The following is a 26932-nucleotide window of genomic DNA, read 5'->3' on the forward strand; positions in this document are numbered from 1 at the left end:
GAAACCTCCAAATTAAAGCCTGCATCTATCATTAAACTAGGACATGATTTATTCCTCTTATTCTCATTCTCCCAGGGAGTAACAAAATCTACCACAAAAACATCATAACATTACTATTCTAATGGTGACATGTCATTACATTACTATATGGTGACATGACGTAACCTTACTATTCTAATGGTTAGTGACTTCTCTGCTAGTGTACTGCATTTTACAATGACTCACTTTCAAGTTCTAACATGGTAAATGTGGATAGCCATCATCCAGGTCAACCACAGCCCTTTAAAGTCCTCATTACCACTTGCAAATGCATTGGATCCTGACATCCATACCCCTGAGCATCACTGCCTTAAGCCTAATTGCCTCAGAGAGCTGGCTCTGTGCACGGTATCTGGTCAGCAAGTGTCATGACCCCCTCATCAGTTTCTTATCCCTTCCCCCTCAGAAAAAAAAAAAGTGGCAAAACAAATAACATATTTGCTGTCAGTGAACTTTGCAAGGAGTTCCCACCCGGGCGAGCTGCTGTCTGCCCTGCCAGCCTAGCTGGGGGCTGCAGTCACATGTGTTTAGTCACACCATCCTGCTCAGTCCCATTCAAGCACGGAGGGCAACTTGAAAATGAACTGTCTTGGTTGCCTCTGCCCCATGGAAATTCCACAGCAGGAGAGACCTTGAGAACCACTGTTTCCAATGTAACCTGTAGCTCCTTGGAGTTAAAGATGCTAAGTGGGAGGCACTGATGCTCACAAAGGGAATATCAGTAATAGGAAAGCCAAGTACCTTTTCTCACTGGAAAAGCAAAGTTTAAAAACTTTGATTTCCTTCTGGACTTCTGTGAATGATGTACCAACGTATTTTCACCAAAGGGGTTTCCACTGTCCACCTGAAAGTGAAGGAGACATATAAGACCTCACCTACAGTAGCTTGGGTTCCTTTCTCATTACCCATAATGCCACCCTCCATAGGGATGCTTAATAACCTAAATCACAGTCTCCGAGCATGTTACATTATACTCCGCAGAAGAAACTGTCCACCATCTCCACTGGGGCTGGATATGAGGGTATGTGTCAAATGGGAGCATAGAGAACTGAAGTTAGACACAAATTACACTCTCACAACTGACAATGATTTAAAAAACAAAAAACAAAAATAATCCAAAGCTTCTGCCTCCTGAGTGCTGAGATTACAGGTGTGAGCCAGCAACCCGGCTCAGAATCCTTTAAACTGCACAGAGTATTCCAAAATCAGCAGACTGACCAAAATCTCTTCCAGTCTACTGTCTAGATCCTTTTAAAACACAGTAGGAATAACTACTCACTTATTTAAAGTGACAGGCCACATTTTCCTAAAACAAAATTAGTCAACATGATCTACAAAAGACAGATCAAAGTACTTGAAAAAGATATTCATCTGCAGCATAAAGCTAGATTGAAATTTTTTCGGTGAGACAGGCTACAAGCTTTTTTTTTTTTTTTTTTTTTTTGGTTTTTTGAGACAGGGTTTCTCTGTGTAGCCTTGGCTGTCCTGGACTCCTTTTGTAAACCAGGCTGGCCTGGAATTCACAGTGATCTACCTGCCTCTGCCTCATGAATGGTGGGATTAAAGGCGTGCACAGCAAAGCATGTATATTAAAGGCGTGCACAGCAAAGCATGTATATTTGGATGTATCTATATATGCAGAATTACAGCTTCATCAAAAACATGGAGGCTACATGTATTTAAAAAAACTGAAGAAAATGAATCAAATTAATGATTTGTAACTACACACACGCACACATGTGCGTGTGTGTAACTCAGTAGCTCAAATTTTCCTGGAACACACTATGTAGCCCAGGCTATAACCTCAAACTCATAGTAATCCTCCTGCCTCAGCCACCCAAGTACTGGGGTCACAAAAAGCACATCACCACACCTGACTTTAGATTGTCTTCTTATTAGACTGATGAGCTGATGTGTAAACCTATCTTGAATGTCTCTGTTTTATAATACAGTAATTAAAAGCAAATTTTCAAGGCAACTAAGAGGACCACAGTGACTAATGACGGCCATTGCTTCTGTTGACTAAGGCTCAGATGGCTCTCTGGGTGAGGCCAACCATTGCCCACCCCCGCCCCATGCCCCATCCTATCCCTATTTGGCTACTGAGCACCAATCTCATTGAGAAAGTGAACACTGTTTCTTATCAGTGGATGGAGCTTCAGTTTGGATTGCTGCACCATATCAGCCAGCCTTTGACTGACACCTTCAATCCCTGGCAGTTCACACTCTTCTGAGTAATGGCAAGCTGTCATCTATAGACGTCATACTCTAAAATAATATTCAAAATGAAAAAGTGGGGCAATTGACACTGAGCAAGCTCTCTCGGAGATGCCTTTATCGGCACTTCCTAACAATGACATTGAAAGATAAATAATTTAAGGGCAGTTATTATTCATTTAAGTCTCTCTTTAGTTACTGGGGCCCACATGTTTGCATGGCACAGCAATTCTTTCTCCCACTCTCATCTGCATCCTCACATAGCAAGTTACTGTGAGAAATCCCTTTGAGCTCACATGTCTAACTACAAAGGGAGGCCTCGTTTCTCCGTGGAACCTGAAGCTTTCTCCGAGGTTCAGCTGAGTTGGCTGATGGCGGAGGAGATGTCCGGAGAACGACGGGACATGCAGCCGGCACTGGGTGCCTTTGGGGTGTCCGTCGGGGCTTTTTGCCTTTGGATTCATTTTCCTGTTATTTGCGAGGACTCTTTGTCCATGGGATTTCGATAAAGGCCTTTGTAGTTTATACTTTTCTTCCTGAGGGCAGAAAGCAAAACAAACAAACAGATTTGTTGTTCTGTTTCATTTGGTTCTTTCAGTGCTGGGAATCAAGCGTGGGATTTCAAGTGCAGGGAACTGAACGTGCTTGGAACGCATTCTACCCATGGGCTATACTTCCAGCCAAAAATACCCTTTAGATTGAAAAAGAAGATAATTCAGTCAAGACTATAACCGAAATTGATTGAAAATTTAAAACTAAGAAGACGGCCTCAGATTCATAAAACAAATCTTTTAAAGAAAAGCATTTCTCTACTTTATGTACCATTTAGCTTAACATAATTAGCATGTATAACTTACTAACATCCAAATGTTAATTAATAAGAGGGAAATTTATTTGTCCTAGGGGAAGTTTGATACACATAGACACGCTCTAAGCACAGGCACACTCCAGACACAAGGAAGCGTGAGTTGTCATATATAATACATGGGTCCAACTATTTCACTGCAAAGAATTATTCAAAGGAATTAAGTATTTCTACGTGTACAGCAGTGAAAGCATTTCTAATAGTCTAGAGAGGCTGTTGCTGTTTAGAGCCAGAGTCTCACCACATAGCCAAGGCTGCCCTTCAAGCTGTAGCAAGTCCCCCACCTCAGTTGCCCAAGGGCTAAGATTACAGGTATGCGTCACCTCAACAAGGTTAACATGGTTTTAAAAATTAAAGCTAGCTGTCTCGGTGAATACACAAGCATCTTAATTGCAATCCCACCTTAGCACTGAGCAAGGACTCCGTCAGGCTCCTTTTTGTTCTTCCAGCTGTTCTGTTCAGTGTGTCTGTGATGGTGGGTGGGGTGCAGGGGGTGCAGGAGGCTAGTAGTCTCATAGTCTGCTTTTGGCATCATCACTTAACCGTCAGCCTTCACTTAACACCACCAGCCTGAATACACAGCAAACACTCGAAAGTGACAGGCTGAGCAAAGGGTCTGACTACAGAAATCAAACCTAGCAAAACTTTCCAGGTCACTATATATTCAGTTTCTTTTAAACTCAGCAAAATGACTTCAGCTTAACAGTCTTTACATTGGGATGGAGGGGGGGATGGAGGGGGTACCTGTCATTTCTGTTATCACCACCCTTTTGATGATACTTACGATAAATCTGTTTCTTTGCAGGAACACACATTCTCGGATGGCTGTCCTTGTAGAAAACTCTAGTTTGGGAGCAATGCCCTAAAAATAAGACAGCATAAAGAGAAGCAAATACAATTGCTGGAAACAATCCTCTTGCCCATCCCATCTCTCTTGGAACTCCAAGAACCCAAGTGTCCTTCTGCAGTATGCATAATCAGAATACATGTTTTAAGTAGAAAATATCAAGAAAATAACAACCTGTGGGGTGTGACTCCTTTGAGAGTTGCATATTGGATATTTACACTGTGACTCATAACAGAGCCAAAATTACAGTTGTGAAGTAGCAATGAAATAATTTGATGGTTTGGGGGTCACCACAACATAAGGAACTGTATTAAAGGGTCGCAGCATTAGGAAGGCTGAGGACCACCGAGCTAAACATCTATGTAATGTATACTCTATTGTAAGCTGGGGTGTAAGTGGGCTTGGAACTTATACACTCATACTCCTCACACAAGTCTGTGATGTGGGTCCCAATAAAATGTTCACTTGGAAGAGATAAGTGAGCTTGGACACAACTTAAGTAGCCTGTCAGGCTGGCAGTCGCAGGGCTGTTGCTTGGACCCAGGCATCTGGGTCCCAGTGTCCATGCTGCTAGCTACTCTATCTAAAATATGGGCGTGTAGCTGGGAGGTAGTGGCACACGCCTTTAATCTCAGCATTTGGGTGGCAAGAGGTAGGTGGATCTATGTGACTTCGAGGCCAGCCTGGTCTACATAGAGAGTTCTAGGGCAGCCAGGGCTACACAGAGAAACCCTGTCTCAAATAAATAATAAAACACAGGAACATAAAAGTGAGATCAGTAAGGAGAAGGGCAGGTAGAGATTCTCCTTCCTACCTACGCGCCTTAGCAAGCATGCTTTCATCTTAGATCAAACACTGATATTCATCAGGCCTATTCTTAACTCGTATATGTTTATTTTGGTGTGCGGTGCTTTATTATCATCTATATGACTGGTGAGATATAAAGTGAAAAAAACCAACAATGTAGGAAAACACAAAGAAAAAAAAAGCTGGGTGGTGGTGGTGGCACGCGCATTTAGTCCCAGCACTTGGGAAACAAAAGCAGGAGGGTCTCTGAGTTCGAGACCAGCTTGGTCTACAGAGTGAGTTTCAGGACAGCCAGGGCTACACAGAGAAACTCTGCCTCAAAAAACAGAGAGAGAGGGAAGGTGGGGGGAGGGAGATCCCAGTATAGCTCTCCAGTGGAGAAAATAAATCTAATTGTTAATGAACTGATAAAAGACAATAAAAGCAGGTGAAGGGTTTGCCTAACCTACACACTCCATTCACCCTCTCTTTCTACCGTAGTATTAAAAACCAGGAAGAGTAAACTGAAATAAAGCTGGGAGAATTAGCACCGTGTTTGAGGCTAAGAGCATAAACCGAAAGCACAGAAATCATACTCCACCATCCACCAGCTCCGTGAGCACGTGATGTGCAGCACATTCCCCCTCCATACAACAGGGAAGGGAACAGCCCTGCCTTCCCAGGGTGACAGCACAAGACAATCCATGCTGTGACCTCAGCACACACTGTGTGCATCAGCTGATGCTGAAGCTTTGGCAATGGGCTTGATTTGGATTCATGAAATGTTTCAGAGAAACCAAATCACTCTATCTTTTTACAAATTGTTGACAAGTTTGATAAACTCAATTACAAGCACTGATTTTTTTTTTTCAACCTGATGTCTGAGGGTATTTCAATGAATTTTAAAGCTGATAATTACCTCCATTTATAAATAACTACAACTTCGACTTCTTACACGTTAGTTTTTCTGTTCATGCCCAGAACATTCGACACCACGTGACACTTGTGTGTGTGGGGGGGGGTGGAGATAAGTGTTTATCCTTGTTTTGATTTAGAAGATGGCTTTTGTTTAACAGGGAATTCGAGGAAAACAAAGTTAATATAAGAATTTCCTCAGGCTGGTTCCAGTTTTATTCCCTTTGAGACTCTGAAAGGTAAGTGTCAATAACTTGAAACAATAAAGGTGAGCATCTCACAGGAACCATAGACTTTAGTGATGCACAGAGATGATGTTGGAGAAAGAAAAACGCGGTTTCAGGAATATTTGTCAGACCCTGAAAGATAACAGGGAGGGCTTAAAGCTATAGGCGTTCAGAATTGTGGTTAGGACAACTTTTGAGGAACATTTTTCTTCACTCATCAGAGGCATTGAAGGAATGGAGGTCCCTCCAATTACACTCTGAAGAGTGCTCTCAACCCAGCAGGGACAGTGACACCTCACTAAATGGTGGCAGCAATTCACAGTGCAGAAACAGAAAGCGTACGTATTAATTACGCTTTTTATAATTCCCAAAGATGCAGCCCTTAAAGTGGATGCTATCCAAGAGACATAAAAATCCATTTTTAAAAAAAGAAGAAGGAGGAGGAGAAGTGGTCGTTTCAAAGATAGAAATCACAAGCCATAGAGCCACAATGGAGGCACTGAATGTGGGATGGGTTAGATGCCTCTGAACAGATTAGAAGTTGGCTGCCTGCTGTACCACATCACTCATGGGGCCTCAGTGATACCAGCCTCCATCTGCTCCCCTCTGCTAAAGAGAACAGAGTGCCAGCCTTGCTATCTTGAAACTTGTTAGAAGGAGGATAAAACTGTACAAAGTGGCCAGGTGGTGGTGGCACACACCTTTAATCCCAGCACTCGGGAGGCAGAGGCAGGTTGATCAAGGCTAGCTTGCTCTACAGAGGTAGCTCCAAGACAGCCAGGGATACACAGAGAAATCCTATCTCCAAATAAATAAAATAAAATAAAATAAAAAATGTAGAAGGTTGAAGGCATAAAACAAATATGAGATAATATTATTGCTGTCACTGTTCTATTTAGTGATAACAGCTGCGACTAAACAGATCTTTCTGTCACTCTGCAATAAGAAGCAGCTGAAAGAGGAACCTTTTAGGACATCATGTGACAACTGGATATGGTAATGATAATAGTTAGATATTAGTTAGATAATAAAGCTTTCTTAGATCAATATTAGAAATCAGTATAATTTGGTATTATGAGCTGGGCGTCTGACCACGGATGAAAGCAAACTAAACAAGACAAAGCTACCTGCCCGAGGTCGCCCCTGTCAAGAATAAAATGTTGAAGCCCTAAAAATTTCTCTCCCCACAGAAGCCCCAATGGGGCAGGTCACTCACTGGAAAGCCTCTAGCTGTTTTCATGAGCAACTCCCTCTGCAGGCCAAGGTGTGACGATGTCAGCTTGGGTTCAGGGAACAGAAAATCTCGTGTGTTTTCTTCATAGTAGGCCAACTCTTCCCATACTAGAAGAGAAGGGGGGAAAAAGGCATAAGTAAATGTATTCTACACCTTTCAAGTTTAAGAAAATAGATGCTCAGGTGGTGTGCTGGCTAGCTTATGTCAACTTGACACAACCTATAGTCCCCTCAGAAGTGGGAACCCCAGTTGAGAAATTGCCTCCTTGAGATGATGCTATAGGCAGTCCTGTAGGGCATTTACTTGATTAGTGATGTGGTGCCACCCCTGAGCTGGTGGCCCTGGGTTCTATAAGAAAGCAGGCTGAACAAGCCATGGAGAGCAAGCCAGTAAGCAGAACTCTTCCATGGCCTGTGTATCAGCTCCTGCCTCCAGGTCCCTGCCCTGTTTGAGTTCCTGCCCTGACTTCCTTTGACGACAAAAAAGTGATGTGAAAGTGTAAGCCACATAAACTGTTTCTTCCCCAAGCTGCTTTGGTCATGGTGTTTCATTACAGCAACCCTAACTAAGACAGATGGTGTCGGGGAGGGCATGTGGGCCAAACTAGACATTTTGAATTTAGCTTTTGTTATACAAAATTAAATTCTTTTCTTTCTTTCTTTCTTTCTTTTTTTTTTTTTAATATATCTTGTGAAAATTTTACCTCATGGATAGTCTTTTTGGAAAAAAAAAAAAAAAAAAGCAAGGTTGCTACACAAAATAGAACAAACTAAAATCCATCCATTTATCCTTCCTTTCCTCCACCAAATATTTACCAAAGACAAATTTTAAGCCAGGCCCAGAAGACAGCCAAGAACAAGGCAGACACAATCCTGCTCACACAAAGCTTACAGTTTGAGTGGGATCTGTATGTTTGCATTCAGGGATGCCAAGGGCCCAGAGAACAACCAGATTTGAGGCAGGGAGGTATCAACTCAGGGATGTCTTAGACATTTGTTAACATAGTTTCTGAGAAGGAGTAAGCCCTAAATATCAAACCACCTTCTCTACCACGCATGAATGGCTTTCTAATGCCTTACCAGATATTTCTTTAGGCTAAAAATAATCTAAGGATTATGTGAGCCTAGAACTTAAAATTATGTTACAAAGAACTCTGCATTACTTTGCAATACACTGACTTTTTTAGAAGTATGGGTATTACTTAAGTAAAAGAATACTTTTACTTTTTGTTGTTTGGATCTCTACTGAGACCTATTTGGCATTTTAAAAATCATGTCACTTCTAATGACATCACTTTCTCTGTCATTTACATTCTAAAATGCATCCTGTTTTCATTATAAACCACTTTCCTTTCGTCTCCCTAATTGATTTCTGCCATGAACTGTACATGCTATGTTAGCTATAAGTTGTATTTCATTGTTACAAAGGGTATATTAAAGAAAATACTCATTATCAAAAATAGTCTTGGCGTAACAGGACAGACAGCCATTGAGCTGATGGACAGGAAAGCTGCCATCTGAGCGATGCCTATAAGCACAGCAGGTGCTACATAATCAGTTTGGACTAAGAGTGTCTCCTACCCAGAACACCAGCAAAACGTCACTAAAACTGATAAAATAGATAGCGTTGCTGTTTGGTGACTGTTTTGTTACTTGTGAGAAGAATTCTGATGAAGGTGTTTTTAGGTATAATAGCTACAGAAAACAAACAAATTAACTTGCATCAAATGATAAGGTGGATTAATTTCTTCTTCATACTTATTCAACATGGGCCTTTGGGTTCCCAGTGAAGAAAATATACAAAATATGGTATTTGCTATTTTTATTCCAGTGTCATTTCTTTTGCCATAACAGACAAGCTTCACCCACAGTGGACATATATCTTCCCTTCTCCACAAAGGACATCTAAAGCTTGAGCTGGCTTCTCCACTCGGCTGAGAGCCTATTCTTTCAAGTTTCACTCTAAATGCCTCATCACATCTACAACCTAAAGGTCCAAAAAAAACCTGATACTGTTTTCTTACAACTCAACTCTTTCCTAATGTCATCAGACAACTAGCATCAGTTGTTTGAGCAAAAAAAAAAAAAAAAAAAAAAAAAAAAAGTCTAGGATTCTCCCTTGATTACCATCTTTTTAGTATCCAACAATCCATTAGGAAGCCCTTTTGATGCCATCTCTAAAATCAGTGTAATCTCTGCCTTCATCTCTTCATCTTCACAGTTACTATCTTGGTCCAACCATCTACCTCTCTCCTGCTCTGGTCTCTTGGTGATCTCCCTGAACTCAAATCCATTCTGTACACATTGTTTTTGATTCTACTTAAAATCTTCCTTTAGGATTTTCTGCATATGAGAAGAAAACCCAGGTACCACCCAGCATGGTGGTGAACAATTGTGACCCCAGCACTCCAGAGACAGAGATAGGCAGATTTCTGTGAGTTCCGGGCCAGCCTGATATACATAGCAAATTCCAGGACAGCCAGAGCTACACAGAGAACTTCTCCCAAAACAGAACAACTTTAGAGATTGGGGGGGGGGTGTTATTTGTTTGTTTTTGGGGCTGGTTTTCTTGTGACAGGCCTTATGTAGTCCAGGGAGACCTTGAACTGGCTATACAGCCAAGAATAGCCTTGAACTCCTGACTCTGACGCTTCTACTTCCCAAGTGTTAGGAGTACAGGCATGTGCCCCACACTCTTCTCTCTGCTCCCTACACCCCGCCTTAACATTCCTTCTCCTTAACAAATGATGGCCTTGATTTAAATGTCCTAGATGCTGCTCCCAACCCTGTGGAAGTGTGGCTGACACACAGTAGAGACTCTGTAAGCACAATTCTTATCTTCACTCATAAATAAATATGAATATTAAAATGAGATAACTTAAGTACCTATGTATATCAGTGACTCAATAAAACAATCACCCTTTCTGAAATTCACTTTCCACAACTTTTAAAAACAAGTTTAAAAGGCCAAATATTTTCTATAATCTTTTTAACTCTTACTCTCCATTCATTTTTCAATGATATCTTTATGTTCACATATTCAAGAAATAGTCACTGAGAATTTACTGCATGCCAAGAGCTCTAGATTGGCCTGTGGTGCATTTTCTTGATTGGTGATTGAAGAGAGAGGGTCCAGATCACTGTAGATAGTGCCACGCTTGGGCTGGTGGTCCTGAATACTATAAGAAAGCAGCCTGTAACACATATCTGTAATCCCATCAACTCAAGGAGGCAGAAAGTATGTGGATCTCTGTGAGTTTGAGGCCAGCCTGGTCTACAAAGCAAGTCCAGGACAGTCAAGGCTACACAGAGAAACCCTGTCTTGAGAAAAAAAAAAAAAAAAAAAGAAAGAAAGAAAGTAACCTGAGCAAGCCATGAGGAACAAGCCAGCTGACCTCATGACCTCCTTTAGTAATGGACTATAACTTTGAACTATAAGCCAAATAAATCATTTCTTCCTGGGTTGACTTTGTTAGAGATTTTGAAACAAAAAAAGTAACTAAAATAAAACTAAAGCAGGGATTAGCTTAACTAAATAGAAAATTAGTTTGAAGGTTATAAAGTATCTTAAAACCATCTCCTGAGTTTGATCATTTTTCAGTAACCCAAATCTCAGCCAGTTTGGAAATGTCAGCACATAAGAAGATGTTATGGAGCCTACGTGACGAATAATGAGCATGCTCAAAGTGCCTGATTGTATAGGCCAAGTGTTCTCCATCACCTAAGGACATAGACAATGACATCATCAGTGCTCTCAGTGAACATCTTCTTCCCGAAAAGGAAACAAATGAGACTATTAGAAGATAAGCTTCAGGGCTGGAGAGATGGCTCAGTGATTAAGAGCACTGTCTGCTCTTCCAAAGGACCTGGGTTCAATTCCCAACAACCACATGGCAGCTCACAACTGTCTGTAATTCCAGTTCCAATGGCTCTGATACCCTCACACCAACGCACATAAAAATAAAATAAAATTTAAAAACAAAAGAAAATAAGCTTCTAGTTACAGTAACAGTTTGAAAGCTACCTTGTGTTTGTGGAGCATAGGACAGCTAGCACCATACTTCTTGATAGAGGGGCTCATTGGATTCTCCTTGAGACTAAAAGTTGACCACAGCTGTCATGATGCCACATGGGAACATAGGCATTCAAAGCCAGGTCTGCAGGTCTTCCCTTACTCCCTTCTAGTGACCATCACTAACTGTGGCGGGAAACTGAGCTCTGATTCAGCTCACAGGTACCCAGGAAAGGAGGATTTGACAGTTGTATCGACTTTACATGGCTGGCCAAAGAGAAAGTATTGAGCTTCAAGCCTTAGGAGGTTGACCGAAACACCAAGCTTAGCGTCAAATAGTATTACACTGCCCCCCTGTGTCCATCACTTTTTCACACCTTTGTAAATTCAAGAGTCAGAAGGGGGGTTGGTGTCTTCATTTATTGGGAGTGAAATCACTGGCTCTGTTTATCTACTACAGTAAGCTACACACAGATCTGAGCATCACTACTGTGTCCCTTATCTGATGGTCAACTGTCCTTTGACCGGATGTCTGAAGATGCTGTGAAAACTATCAAACAAGAACATACTATCTACAACAAAACAAAAGGATGATGGGTCTGCTGGTAAAAGAGCTGTTCTCTAAGAACCAAAACGGTCCAGATGACCCTACAGGAGACTTTAAGCAAACTACTTTTACCCAGTTAGTACCAAGGACCACTGCTGCTGACATATGCCACATTGGTGTAATTAAACGACTTATTTGCACAGCATCTGACACTGAGTAAAATTGTTATTTTTCAATAACTTAAACTGAGTGCCCCTAAAATCATAATCTGAAACTGGAGAGCTGTGAACACAAAGCAAGCAGACAAGGCTTCCACTCTGCATATGACTAGCGTGTGAGTTAAAAGCAGTAAGTATGCTGTCGGCGTGAACAGTCCCCGTCCTCATTTTTAAACAACTATCCTCATTACCTCGCAGATAGATCTCTGCTCACATGAAAGACATGTAAATCCTAGCACTCAATAGGGTGAGACAGGAGAATCATGGGTTCAAAGCCAACCTGGATTTGACTAAAAGAAATGCAATAGTCCAAAACACATAAAAGTCTAAAAAGTAAGTACACACGCTATCCTGTGAGTAGTATATAGGGGCTGTGTGTTACTTTGGAGTTAAATATAAGTGCCAAATGCATCACATACTAAGTGTACTTTTTAAAGACTAAAAAAATAAACATCAAACTGTCATAAAGTATCTGTTGGGAGTCGTTAATGAATGGGTTCTTTTTACTTTTAGTCTATATAATCATGTGTTGGTTGAAATTTTTATAATATTTAGATTTTTTTAATTAGTACAAAATTAAGTAATACCAAAATAAACATGACCCTATTCTATTAAATGTAACTTCGCAGGGTTATATGTTTAAACATAAAATTGGGTCAAACAAGAAAAAACTTATGGAAAAAAACTCAATGGCCTGGTTTTAGCCTGTCTTTTTTTTTTTTTTTTTTTTTTTCTAAAAAAAAAAAGAAGAAGAAAGAAAGAAAGACCATTCAGTGAGAATTTCTGAATAGCAGGTAGAGGCACTGCTCTGTGTTGTCTACCAAAACAAGTAATTCTTGAATGGATAGAGTAATGCTATAATATTCAGTCGCTATCCCTAGATTCACACTATAATCTGTAGATTACCATTGGTGTCTAAATGTCTTGTTTATCCCTAGATTCGTACAGCAACATTTATACCACCACAAGTTCAAGAATTTATTTCTGGATGCACACTGTAGTCTCTGAATGTCTATACCTAGATTCAAACTAGAACATCTGTGTGCGTGTTCAGGGCATTCTCCCCTGAATTCACACCACAATATTCGAGCACCGCTGTACAGATTCAGACCAAATGCCTAGCCCTATTCACACTGTTCTGTCCAGCTGTCTATCACTAGAGTCACACGGCAATAATTCAAGGGCTTATCCCTATCCCAATATTCTTCTTTTTTCCTCATTAAACTTGTTTTTTTTAAAGATGTATTTATTTATTATTATGTATACAGTGCTCTGCCTGCACGTACACCTGCAGGCCAGAAGAGGGCATCAGATCACGTTATAGATGGTTGTGAGCCACCATGTGGTTGCTGGAGATTGAACTCAGACCCTCTGGAAGAGCAGGCAGTGCTCTTAACCATTGAACCATCTCTCCAGCTCCATTAAACTTGTTTTAATGCTCATAATGCTCAAAATTCTGTGGCAGAATTTTGGTCTCAAGTTGTTTCAATTAAAAAGTACTAATTTTGAACACTAATAATTTAAAACTTACACACACACACACACACACACACACACACAAATGGTCGACAAAACATTCTTCTTTCCTTCTGAAGGTTTTATGATGCATGGCTATCATTAACCAGTCTTTCCCTATTAAACTTAAATGGCCAATTGAGACAACAGTTCTGAGACAGTTCTTCCACCACTGATTAAGACTGAAGTGGCAGATGTGAGGGATAATATTCATTTAGCCTTCTGAGATTTCTGGGCAGATTTGGTGAGTTTGCCAGCTCCAGCAGCCTTCTTGTCCACAGCTTTGATGACAGCCACAGCAACTGTCTGCCTCATGTCAGGAACAGCAAAAAAAAAAATGACCCAGTGGAGGATAGTCAGAGAAACTGTCAACACACGTGGGCTTGCCAGGGACCATATCAACAACGGCTGCATCACCAGACTTCAAGAATTTAGGGCCAGCTTCCAGCTTCTTGCTGGAGTAATGATCAATCTTTTCTTTAAGCTCAGCAAACTTGCCTGCTGTGTGAGTGGCGTGGCAACCCAGCACAGGAGCATAGCCAGCTCTAATTTGGTCTGGACGGTTCAGGATAATCACCTGAGCAGTAAAGCCAGCTGCTTCCAGTGGTGGGTCATTTTTGCTGTCACCAATAATGTTGCTACGTCTAATATCTTTGATGGGCACGTTCTTTACGTTGAAGCCCCGACTGTCCCCCAGGACAAGCTTCACTCAGTGCTTCATGTTACATTTCAACAGACTTGATTTCTGTTGTGATATTGACTGGAACAAAGGTAACCACCATGCCAGGTTTGAGAACACTAGTCTCCACTTGGCCTGCAGGAACAGTGCCAATGCCACCAATTTTACAGACATCCTGGAGGTACAGTTGCAGGGGCTTATCAGTTGGATGAGTTGGTGACAGGATACAATCCAAAGCTTCCAGCAGTGTGGTGCCACTGGCGCTGCCATCTTTGCGGGTGACTTTCCATCCCTTGAACCAAGGCTTATTAAGCACTTGGCTCCAGCATGTTGTCACCATTCCAACCAGAAATTGGCACAAATGCTACTGTGTCAGGGGTGTAGCCAATTTTTTTTTTTTATTTTATTTTTTTGGTTTTTCGAGACAGGGTTTCTCTGTGTAGCCTTGACTGTCCTGGACTCACTTTGTAGACCAGGCTGGCCTCGAACTCACAGCGATCTACCTGCCTCTGCCTCCCGAGTGCTGGGATTAAAAGCGTGCGCCACCACAGATCGTATAAATCTTTCGCCAATTTTCTTAACGTAGGTGCTGACTTCCTTAACGATTTCCTCGTATCTCTTCTGGCTGTAGGGTGGCTCAGTGGAATCCATTTTGTTGACACCAACAATCAGCTGTTTCACACCCAGGTGTAAGGCAGAAGAGCATGCTCACGGGTCTGCCCGTTCTTGGAGATACCAGCTTCAACTTCACCAACACCAGCAGCAACAATCAGGACGGCACAGTCAGCCCGAGATGCTCCCGCAAAGACGTTTTTGATGAAGTCTCTGTGTCTTGGGGCACATTCTCCTGTGGTCCTGCACTACACTCTCAGAGTGCAGAGTTCTTATGTTTCTGGGGTGACCTTTGCTAAAGACCAAGAAGCAGAAGCCTAGCTCTTCACCCCTCTCCTGGGGCCCTGGCCTCCCCCAGGAATATCCAATTATGGAGGGATCCACAACCTTCATAACAAGTCCGTACTCAAACTTCCCCTTCTGCTATGAAAGCTGTTGGACTTATCACCCTTTTCTCAGTAACTCAGGAAAAAAGGAAAATTCACTGGAGAAAATATCAAAATGGTGCAATAAAAGAGAGGAATAGATATGAACTGATCATAACCGACTAAAGACTAAATTTACAGCAAAGGGAGAGGCTTGCATTCAGGCATAATTCTGTGAGCAATCAAGAGCGAGGAACAAGGTGGTGGCAGTGGTGGCACACACCTTTGATCCCAGAACTCTGGAGGCAGAGGCAGGCAGATCTCTGAGTTCAAGGCCAGCCTGGTCTACAGAGTAAGTTCTAGAACAGCCACACTACACAGAGAAACCGCGTCTCCAACAAAACAAAACAAGAACAATGACTATAACCAGAAGGAAAAATATTGTAATATGAAAGAAACTGAAACTTTTAAGAAGGAAATTTTAAAGTGAGAATTACATAGCATATGTAAAAATAAAGGGTCATAAAATATGATAAAACATACCTAAACAAATTAATACATAATTCAAACGTCATAATTCAAATGATAATGTGGGGTTAGCCACAACAGGAGGAGTGGGCATGCTCTACTCTGCCAGGTACAGTATTAGTGGGGCCTCACTGGAAACCAGTTTGTCCCAGGCTCACAAGGCACAATTCAGTCTGGAAATTCTATTCTGTAAATATACTAAGATAGGAAGGAAAACCAATTTTCTGGGTTATGTGAAAGACAAGACATAAATAACAACTTAAGGTGAATAGTACTATGGAAATTGATAGCTATTGAAAAATGACAAAAACCAATAACTATAGTCACAAGGTTAAAAACAAAAACAAAAACCAAAAAACCCAAATACTATATAATCTCAATGTCCATAGCTTGTGAAGACTCACAAGGAACCGGCTATGGGCGTGCATGTTTGTAATCCCAGCTACGTGGGAGGCTGAGGGTGGTGGAAGTATGGACTCAGGTCAGCCTGAATGATTTGGTGAGTCTTTGCCTCCAAATTAAGATTAGAGGTGTGTCTCAGTGTCACACTGCTTGCCTAACATGTATGAGGCCTCAGTCAATCCTCAGAAACACACACACATACATGCACACGTGCACGCACGCACACATGTGCACACAAGTGGATGGAATTCTTTATACCTATCAAAGATGATGGTATAGAGTATTTTATTAGAAATGATTCACTCATAAAGAAAACTGAAATCAGGGGCTGGAGAGATGGCTCAGTGGTTAAGAGCATTTTTGTTCTTCTAGAGGTCCTGAGTTCAATTCCCAGCACACGGTGGGTCACAACGGTCTATAATGTGATCTGATGCCCTCTTCCGGCATGCAGGAAGACAAAGTGCTCAGATACATAAATAAATAAATGTATGAAAAAAAAAACCCTGAAATCCTTTCCCCATTCTTTCATGCTAAAAATCCTTCAAGACAAAATTGTTAGTTTAGGAGTGTGTTTGCTGGCATATTACCTGGAGACACTAGCTGTATTAATTCAAACCTGGTTAGGAAGCCTAAAAAGAAAAAAAAAATGAGATTTCAATATTTCAGAAAATTGTCTGTTTCTTAATAAATGCTAAATTAAAACTATCATATCTCACTTATACTATTGTTAACAACAATATAGTTGGCCCTCTATATTCACAGGCTCTCTAGGTAGAGACTCTACAACCATCTTTCAATAAACTACAGACAGAAAATGTTTAAAAAGTAATTACATCTGGACTAACATGTGTAGTCTTTTCTCATTATTCTCTAAACAATGAATAACAACTTCATACAGAATTTATAGTATATAATAGATATTCTCTCTCTCTCTCTCTCTCTCTCTCTCTCTCTCACACACACACAGACACACACACACACACACACACAGACACACACACACACACACACAGGTTATAAGAAAATTCTATATCATTTTACTTATGGTCCTTAAACACTTTGGAATGTGAGAAGGTCCTGGAACAATTTTCTCAAGGACACCAAAGAAGCAAGGAACAAGCACCACTTAAAGTAAATGCCATGGCAACAATATAACAGGTTTTGATAAAGTGACGGGGTACAGCAAAGATGAGTGAGCTACACAATTAGTATTTTACTCCCTGGAAAGGGAGCAATATTTTGTCTCTTAAATGTATCTATGTTCAGGGCTGGAGAGATGGCTCAGTGTCAAGAGAGCACATTGCTCTTGCAGAAGACCCAAGTTGTATTCTCAGCTCCCATGTGAGACAGGTAATAGGTGCTTGTAACTCCAGCTCTGGAGACTCTGATCCCTTCTCCAGCCTTTGTGGGCACCTATGCACACACATGGCACATAAACACACATAAGTAAAAGTATGTATATGCATAGAGTATAATAATAGCAATATGCTTTCACTTTAAAGCTTGAAAAGCCAATTGTTCTCCTTGTCCGAAAAGCATGCTATATGGCTATACAAATGTGACAGAAAATATATTTGACTATGTTCCTTGAGATTAAAATATATTTTTAAAGAGGCTTTCTATAATATGTATAAAGACAGGAATAAAATGTAAATCTTGGACCAGGAGGGATGGCTCAGCAGGTTAAAGCATGTGTCACTCAAGACTGATGATTTGAGTTAAATCCCCAGAACCCTCCGAAGCAGCACATAACCAACTCTTAAAAGGCATCCTTTGACTTCTACATGTTCCCTTCACATACACACACACAGACACACACGCTGTGGTATGCACATGCTCACACATTCAGCACGCATACAATAGCAACAGGTTTAAAATACTGAAAAGAAACCAGAAGATGAAAAGACCACCCGTGCTCACGTGGATTGATATAATATAGTGAAAATTATCATAACAAAAATGTGATCTGCAGATTTAGTGCAAAAAGAACACTAGTAAAGATATTGCAATGCCTGATTCAAGTCATACCACAGAGCTACAGTAACAAAAGCAACATGGCACTGACACAAAAAGTCATGTCAAACAACAAGGTAGAATGGACTGTCCAGGAACAAGGCGACATATCTACAACCACCTAGCCTTCTAGAAAGATGTCAAAAATATATACTGAAGAAGACAACCTCTTTATCAAATGGTGCTGGCAAAACCAGAGAGCCACAGAAGTTGAGTACTGGAGCTAGAGTCATGTGCTACCACACCTGGTTTCACATCTATAATGAGAAAAATGTTTCTAACAATTAAAAGTAGTGATTCAAGGTAGATGTGATGGTGGTGAGATGACTCGGCGGGTAAAGGCATACAAGCCCAAGGGCTCAAGAACTCATGATGGAAGGAGGGGACCAACCCACCAACACTGTCGTCTGTTTTAAGCATACATTGTACAGTAGTGCCCATATTGTAGACACACAATAATAATAATAACTATTATATATAATATATATATTATTTTAAAGGTTGGTGTGATGACATATTGCCTATAATCCCTGTGCCCTGGACAGTAGAGACAGGAGGAACGAGTTCAAAGCCAGCCTAAATTACATAGCAAGATTATGTCTCCAAAAAGCAACCAAACAACACAAACAAGTAAATAGTGAACCAAATTTTACCATAGAATTTTCCTAAACTTAAATATTGATCAAACACAGAAATATCACACTTCAAAAACAGTGGAATTCTGTACCTGTGAATTACATATGGGTTTTTTTTTTTTTCTCCTAAGTACCTACTTTCTAAAAGTTCTGCAACAGCTCCAGGATCTATCGCATTTTCAAATACCTATGGAGGAAAACGGGGATAAGAAAATTTCAAAGTTTTATTAAAAGGCACTTCTAGATACTACTGTACTTTATGTTCTTCTAAGTGATTAGCATATATGAAACCAAGACATATAATATTTTAGAATTCAACGGGAACATTTGTCAAGAAGCATGTGGTAAAAGTACAACAAATGGCTGGAGCACAGATGAATCATAATTATCAGAATGATAAGTGCAAAGACATTTGAGTTAGCTAAGTTTATCACATGCTTAAAATGCCATCAAGTTTGACCTACTGTCCAAGCAAACACATTTTGCATCAACCTGAGTGTTGAGGGCATAGAAAAGCATTCCGTAGACAGCAGGTGCTTATTACGTGTTAACCAGATGACGCCTCTGTCCATGCAAATGGTTGTGCTGAACAGGAAGTCAAATAAAATGTTTACCCATACATAGCACCAAAGACAAGTAGTGATGGAGTGACTCTGTCAGTGAGCACAGGAAAAACACTGCGTTATCGCCTTCAACACGGTCAGATCTGCTTATTCTGTTCTTGAAATAAAAGGTTCTGAGGCAGCAATGAAACAGGACAGGCCTCCAGGATGTTATGAAAAGAAAAGGTTTTCAGTAGTTCTTCAGTGGTACCTTTAGCCTTTCAACTTCTGGCTGAGATGTTTAAAGTTCAGCATAGTTCAAATTCTGCTTGAGGTTTCAAAGCTCAGTCTCCTTTGAGGGCACAAATGAACACTGTTTTGGCTGCTTGCTTTACTAAGTAATGTGGGCAACAATTTTTTTCCTAATTATTTTAATAATTACACCCTTCCATTTCACACTGTTATCAGTTGAATTGTGCTTCTATCAAAATTCACAAGTTGAAGTCTAACCCTAATGTCTTAGGATATGACCTTATTTTCAAATAGGGTCAATACAGATGTGCTTAGTTAAAATTTGAATGAGGTCATGCTGGAGTGAGCTAAGCACCTAAAACATCTTTTTTTTCCTAAAAAAGTGAGTAATTGAGCATAAAAATTCATGTTTTTAAAGTTAAGAATGAGCTAAAATAAATTCATGAGTGTACTTGAGCAGAGAAAAATTCAAAATCCATATAGCACTCAGAAGGAGATTACAGAGGCGGCACAAAATTTTCTGTTCTGGCATGCAATCCCAAGAAAGTAAATGTAGTTGAATAGTTAGAGTAAACAGACCCAGCATGGATCACCTGAGATTTCTGACCAGTGTCTGCCTTTATTTTTATAGCTCACACATATCTTCTTATGACTTAAAGAACTGGAGCTCCTCTGGTCTAATGTGCAGAATGTTTTTTAACTCCATGCACTACAGAGAATAAATGGCTATATGGTACATATTGGGGTGATGCTATAATAAACCAGTGGTTCTCAACCTTCCTAATGCTGCGACCCTTTAATACAGCTCCTTATATTGTGGTGACCTCCAACCGTAACATTGTTTTTGTTGCTACTTTATAACTGCAATCTTGCTACTGTTATGAATCGTAATGTAAACATCTGGTTTCAAATGGTCTTCTGCGACTCCTGTGAAAGGATTGTTCAAATCCTCTGTGGGGTTGTGACCCAGAGGCTGAGAACCACTGCTATAACCCAGAGAACTAGCCTTCTATCATGCCTCGGTAAGTACCCTGGCCCCACCGACCAACACTCTGCTGTGACTTCCAGCCTCCAGTGCTGTGTGTGTGCGTTTTCTGCTCGTGGGTTACTGCTGACTGCCAGCTCTAAGAATCTAATACATCTACATGTTAGGGTTTTCTCAAGTGTGATTTTGGGGGGGGGGCAAACTGTCAGCTTGGTCTATTCAAATACAATGGCTCATGACCTTTTATGAGAAATTTGTTTACCCAAATGCTTTTAAGTTATTCAAATCTAAGCCATACAAGGGGAAAGACTATGACTTTACTTGCTACAAGTATTTTCAGCTAGAAAACGGAACAGACTGCAAGAAACCTGGAACTAGAAGAAACTAGAATATGAGCCTAAGCAACTCGTTTTGCTTTAGAAAATGAAAAAAAAAAAAATGTTTCCACAGTATGCTTAACTAGTAATCTCAAGCCAACAGCTTTTCTACACAGTAGTAGAGAAGCAATAAAGTGTGAGTCTCAGTCTCCTTTTTAAAAAGCAAAGGAGGTTGGATTAGGTTAAGTTCCCAAGGTGACTCATGGGTGTATACTTCTGTGCTTACATAATTTGACATCAATGTCCTTCTTACAGATGTATCTTAGAAGTCTTCTCTAGGGCTAGAAACTGATAGAATGGAGGAAATGTTGGGGGTGGGCACTTCATTTTCAACACCCATCACCTACATATGGCCAGTAGGATCATCTGGGTTCTAACTGTATTTTCCAGATAATAACTATTTGCCCTTTTACCCAGCCAGTTTGACATAATTTTTGAATGAATAGGCTGTAATTTTTTATAAAAGTGTTACCATCAATCTTTTATCCTTTCTCCCATCCTTGGGTCAAAGGAGACAGGTGGGTTTCTGGGTACTGTCTTCCAGACATTTGGAAGTGATGTGATGCAATCTTCCTTCTGCCCCAAAAGTCCCTCTCAGTGACACCGGGCAGCTATTAGGCTTACTAAAGGTAACGGCAACCTCATCTCCAAATCAAAAAACAAAACCTTAGGGTGTTGTTGGTGATTACAGAGTAATGAATGGTGTGCAGTGTACTGTGGTGGAAACCCTGGCCAGCGTTTTGACTATTTTTTTTAAAATCATAGTTGCATTCATTTGAATGAAATCTAGCCCTTACTGCTATTGCTTTGTAACACATGACTTCAGAAAGTATGAACAGCTTTCTTGTTGAGTTACAGGACTTCAGGTTTAACTGATTTGCTTACGGTTTTAGATTATTTTTCTGGGTTTAGGAAAGTTTTTCCTAAGGTCTGCAGTTTATTAATAGCTCCTTTCATAAATATGATGCAACTGTCTCTAACACCTCCAAGAACATTCAGAAACGCTCTCTGCTCCAGTTAGAACATGCCACGGGGAGTTCCAGGAATAGAAAGCATCCACCAGGGTATTTAGCACTCGATTGACAGAATTTGGCTCAGGCGTGCAGAGCAAAAGCAAGTCTTCCAAGCTGTGTTTCTTTGCCTCAAGGCCGCTTGTACTTTTACACCGTGTTGAATTGCCTTAGGGTCATTTTTTTTAAAAAGGATTTTTTAAAAAGTGTACGGAACCACTATTCTTTATAATAACTATTAAGATGACTTCAGACAGCAAAACCCACTGAGAAGTCAAGATCACCTTTTGAAAGATCATGCTCTGCTGAATCACAATGGGGAACACAGATGAAAAGCAGCCTGTCTCCAGGTACTGGTTCAGGAGGTAGACTCCAAGGTACACACCTTCCTTGTCCCGCAAGAACACTCCTGGGCAAGAAATCTTTAAAAATAATAATAATAAATAAATAAATAAATAAAGAGGGAGGCAATCAGAGTTTGTTTTTGTGCAACCGGACTATCTTTCTCCAAACCTCCCACAGCTCTGAAATGACCCCATCACTGCACCCTTCACCCTCTACTCCCAGCCTCAGCATCCTCCCACCTCTCCTCAAACAGGATATCCCAGTTCCCTCCCACGTCTCCGCCAGGTGTCACAATCGCGCTCAGCAGCTCCTCGGCCCGCCCTCGGAGGGGCGGGGGGGGGGCGGGGGTATGGCAGTGCGGAAGCGGAAGAGGCTGCGGGGCCGGGAAGCCTCTCTCCGGTCTAGCCGGGTCCCCGGGACCGGCCGCCCGCCGTGATGCCGAGCCCCCGGAGGACCATCGAGGGACGGCCGCTGGGCGCCTCGGGCGGGAGCAGCGTCCCTGGCAGCCCGGCTCACGGCGGCGGCGGCGGTGGCGGCAGCGGCAGGTTCGAGTTCCAGTCGCTGCTATGCGGCCGTGCGGGCGCCGATCCTGCCTGCGCCCGGCTGCGCGCGTCCGACAGCCCGGTGCACCGGCGCGGCTCCTTCCCGCTGACTGCCGCGGCCCCCGCGCAAGCAACCCCGGCCCCGCCGCCGGAGGACGACCGCATGAACCTGAACCCGTCCTTCCTGGGCATCGCCCTGCGCTCCCTGCTGGCCATCGACCTGTGGCTGTCCAAGAAGCTGGGGGTGTGTGCCGGGGAGAGCTCGGCCTGGGGTAGCGTGCGGCCCCTGATGAAGCTGCTCGAGATCTCGGGGCACGGCATCCCCTGGCTGCTGGGCACCCTCTACTGCCTGCTTAGGAGCGACAGCTGGGCCGGGCGCGAAGTGCTGATGAACCTGATCTTTGCCCTGCTGTTGGACCTGCTGCTGGTGGCTGTCATTAAAGGGCTGGTCCGCAGGCGCCGACCAGCGCACAATCAGATGGACATGTTTTTCACCCTCTCGGTGGACAAGTACTCCTTTCCCTCGGGCCATGCCACGAGGGCCGCCCTGGTGTCGCGGTTCATCCTGAACCACCTGGTGCTGGCTATTCCACTGAGGGTGTTGGTGGTGCTGTGGGCCTTCGTCTTAGGTCTCTCCAGGATCATGCTTGGGCGGCACAACGTCACCGATGTGGCTTTTGGCTTTTTTCTGGGCTACATGCAGTACAGCATTGTGGATTATTGCTGGCTGTCACCCCACACTGTTCCGCTTCTTTTTGTACTGTGGAATCAACAGTGACACCATCTCACTGATTGTTGGCACCAGAAGGTCTGCAGGTTTCCACCTTCGAGGATTCCGACCCATTCCGGAGCCCTTCAGTTGCCCTTCAGACATTTCAGGCACCTTTGGGAATTCTGGGAGCCTGCTGTCTTGACATGATCCTGGGCCGGAGCAAGTGCTGCCTATTCTGAACACAGCCATACTAGAGAAAGAAAGTCTAATGCGTATATATATTCAACAGCCGCATATCCCCAAGACAACTGCGGAGAAATCAAGCTGGCTGATTGCTATTTATTTACAGATGAAAGAATAATGTTAATTAGTAATCCCCCCCAAAACTAATGTTATCACTTGTAAATTGAAATTTAAGAGACATGAGCTTTCAGATAAACCATGTGCTATCCCCAGCCCTTTCCTGCGGTAGTTTTTAAGCAGTATTTTTAAAGTTTAAAGACACTTTTCCAGCTTACTTTCTGAACATCTGTTGTCATAATTGGAGCTTTATCCTTATCCTGATTCCTTAAGCTCTCCCACCTTTGTGGATTAGGTAGTAAGAAGAGCAAAAAGTCTTGAGATAGTTACTTTCCACTGCTCCTTATTAATAGTGTCTTTTAGCACTCATAGACCAAGCCAAGATGTTGAAGAAGACATATTCAAAAGTTGGGCTTGTCTAAGGTTCCCACAGAAATGTAAGTATGAGACTACGGTTTCATTTCCTAATTCTGTTGGCAACCAGTAGCAGTGCATAGCAGGGGGCCAAGAAGCTGAGCCGGGAGTCAGGGGGGGGTGGGAGTGGGGGGCCGTGGTCAGGGGAACTTAGAAGCTGGAAGTAGGCAGACCACAGGCATCAATGGCCAATGGCGGGAGATGAAGCCTTGTCACTCATCATCTCTGCTGAATAGAACGAATGGTCCTCTATTAAGTAAAAAAAAAAAAAAAAGAAGAAAAAGCCATGTGATTCTCTTCAGGGCTCCCGCACCGCTTTCCTGTGTGCACCGCAAGGATGATTGTATGCTATTATTTTCATATCAATCCCATTTTGCTGTATCAAGCACATTTTAGGTAACAGTACTTAACTTGAAATTCTTCGGGAGAGCCTGTTGCCCTATATGAGCACTAGGTGCCCACTCCTAGATTTCTGTTTACATTGAAAGCTGGTCATTCATGGTGCCCCGCCCCCTATCGTAGGACCAAAGATGACCAAATAATGTGGTAGAGTCTGATTAATGTCTGTCCAAAGAGGGTAGTGCTATAAATCTCTAAATGCTGCTATGTCTGGAAGGAAAGTTTCTTAAGTCACCTGTGGACATGGTGCCATCGGATAATCTTAATGGCCAATTGTTCCGGCGTTCATAAATAGAAAGGACTGTGGGCTGTGGATAGACAGGGCTGTGGAGGATGGCAGTGATGACCAGGTTCTCACTGGGAGGAAGCAGGACCTTTGAGAGTGGGGGTCAGTCAGGCACACCAACAGAACAGCTCCTTCAATAAATCAATCTTCACATTCCCACAACACTCTCAACACTGACTACCTCTTTGTGTAGTAGATCTGCCAAGCTGTGAGGTTCTGGGTGGTCTGCGTGCATTATTTTCAGAGGTCACTTTTAACTATCACATTCAGGCCAGACGTTTGGGAGTGGCAGCGTTTGCTCTTGCAGTGTCCCCAAGTCTGATAACTGAGGGCCTGTCTAGAAGACACCTCTGGAATTCCACACTTTGTTTGCTGGGGCCTGAGTTCACTAGCTTTTAAAAGTATAGATCAGATCACTTTACCCCACTTCATGAATAATCCTAAATTCTCTAGCGCAGAAAAACACTAATGTCTTTGTTAATTACTTGTACACTGTGAAGGATGCCTTTAAAAAAGAATCTAAATAAATTAACTGCTAATGTTGAATGACATGAGACGAGATCTTATTTCTGCCCCGCTGTAAGAGAGATCGATCACAGGGCTTCTTAGGGAGTTCTTCCTCTTCCTGAGCACTTGAAATTGATACCACGTAACTGGTAACTGTCAGCAGAATGGAGCCAAGCCCAGGACCCTTTGGCTTTCTTTTCACGGCTGCATGCTCAGCGACACCTTAGAGTCTGCTGACCGTGTGGCATCTAGCTGAATTTCCATGCACTGTCCTGTTAGCATCCCACTTGTAACTATGGCCTACACCCCTTAAAACTGGGAGACCAAATTCCATGCCAGTCGTGTCCTTATAAGTGGGAGAGTGGAAGCAAGGAACAAAAGGAACAAGTGACTCCCAAATAGAACAGTGGAGTCACTGTGCCCCTGCACCTCGTTTTAGGAGTTGAATGATTACAAGGTGTTTACTGCTAGACTGATGACCCTGTTGAAATTAGCAACCCAAAGCTAAGGTAAACAGCTTTGATTCCTAGAGGTGGAACATTGTCGAAAGTGGAGCTTTAAAAATTATATATTCTAGCTGGGTAGTGGTGGCATACCCCTTTAATCCCAGCACTTGGGAGGCAGAGGCAGGCAGATCTCTGAGTTTGAGGCCAGCCTGGTCTACAAAGCCAGTCGAAGACAGCCAGGGTGACACAGAGAAACTCTGTCTCGAAAAACAACAACAACAAAAATTATGTATTCTTTGATTACTTTAAAAATTAAAATCCTTTCACAAAAGTCTTTATCTTTAAAAGTCCTGCTTGAACTTAAATCAGGATTGTTTTAAAGAAGCCAAGAAACATGTTGGTTTTGGAAAGAAAAATCAAAGACGGGACAGACTGAACTGAATTAAAGGCTAAGAGGTCCAAGGGAGACAAATGTGCAGACTTATGGACAAAAGGACACTGTCCCAAAAGCGATGTGTGCGAAGGAAGCAGAAGGGAACTTAGAGTTAACTAAGTCTTACCTCCCGGATTTGGAGCTCCACCACCACCTCCAGAGGCATCCTTCCCTGTGTGGGCCAAAGCACCCCAAAGATCCTCTTGTGCAGAGCCTTGAGCCAATTATTTCTTAGTTTACAACCAGGGAAGTGTTTTCCAGAAGCTTCCCTGACCCACTCCCACTGTTTTGTTCCCCCATCAGTCCCCTCAGCCCAGGTCCCTCCCACTGGGGCCAGTATCTCAGATCAAGCTCGGGAGTGTAAGCTTCCAGAAGGCGGAACCATCGGGTTGCCATGGACACTCAAACGCTCAACCTTCTCCCCTGGAACGCTAGAGGCCAACGCGCAGGCGCACTTATGCTCCACAGGTGCTGAGGTGGTCTCAGCCTCCCTGGTAGAGGCATGGCCCTGTGACTGTCTCAAGGACCTGGGAACCTGTCCGCAGATGCTATGGGATTTTTGTTTTGTTTTGTTTTTGTTTTTCTGTCTTTCCCAGGACGCTCTCTGGCCTCAGTAATTGTGCCCAAAAGTTTAACAGTTTCTATCCCCAAAGTGGAATGAGATCATAACTGTTGTGTAATCATTTTTAGTGGCTATGGTACCCCAGACACTGGGATTCCTGTGACC

At 42.3% G+C, this 26932-nt stretch overlaps 2 protein-coding genes and 1 pseudogene across 2 annotated transcripts in view; 1 reads left to right on the forward strand and 2 right to left on the reverse strand.

Annotated features, from left to right (window-relative positions):
• Spata6l (spermatogenesis associated 6 like) overlaps positions 1-26654 on the reverse strand; it is a 42302-nt gene extending 15648 nt beyond the window's left edge. The window contains exons 1-8 of the mRNA XM_051146309.1: positions 26333-26654; positions 22106-22243; positions 18794-18842; positions 16595-16636; positions 7113-7237; positions 3906-3983; positions 2553-2792; positions 781-883 (exon numbers count right to left, since the gene is read on the reverse strand). Coding sequence (XP_051002266.1) covers positions 781-883; positions 2553-2792; positions 3906-3983; positions 7113-7237; positions 16595-16636; positions 18794-18842; positions 22106-22243; positions 26333-26371 — 814 coding nt within the window. The 5' untranslated portion in view covers positions 26372-26654. The remainder of the gene's footprint in view (positions 1-780; positions 884-2552; positions 2793-3905; positions 3984-7112; positions 7238-16594; positions 16637-18793; positions 18843-22105; positions 22244-26332) is intronic.
• LOC127189464 (elongation factor 1-alpha 1-like) lies at positions 13632-14857 on the reverse strand (annotated as a pseudogene).
• Plpp6 (phospholipid phosphatase 6) lies at positions 22522-23543 on the forward strand. Its single transcript, XM_051146307.1, has one exon. The coding sequence runs from the start codon at positions 22602-22604 to the stop codon at positions 23484-23486; it is 885 nt and encodes a 294-aa protein (XP_051002264.1). The 5' UTR covers positions 22522-22601; the 3' UTR covers positions 23487-23543.
• Positions 26655-26932: the final 278 nt, after the last annotated feature.

The sequence above is a fragment of the Acomys russatus genome, chromosome 5, assembly GCF_903995435.1.
Source record: "Acomys russatus chromosome 5, mAcoRus1.1, whole genome shotgun sequence".
Lineage (NCBI taxonomy): Eukaryota > Metazoa > Chordata > Mammalia > Rodentia > Muridae > Acomys > Acomys russatus.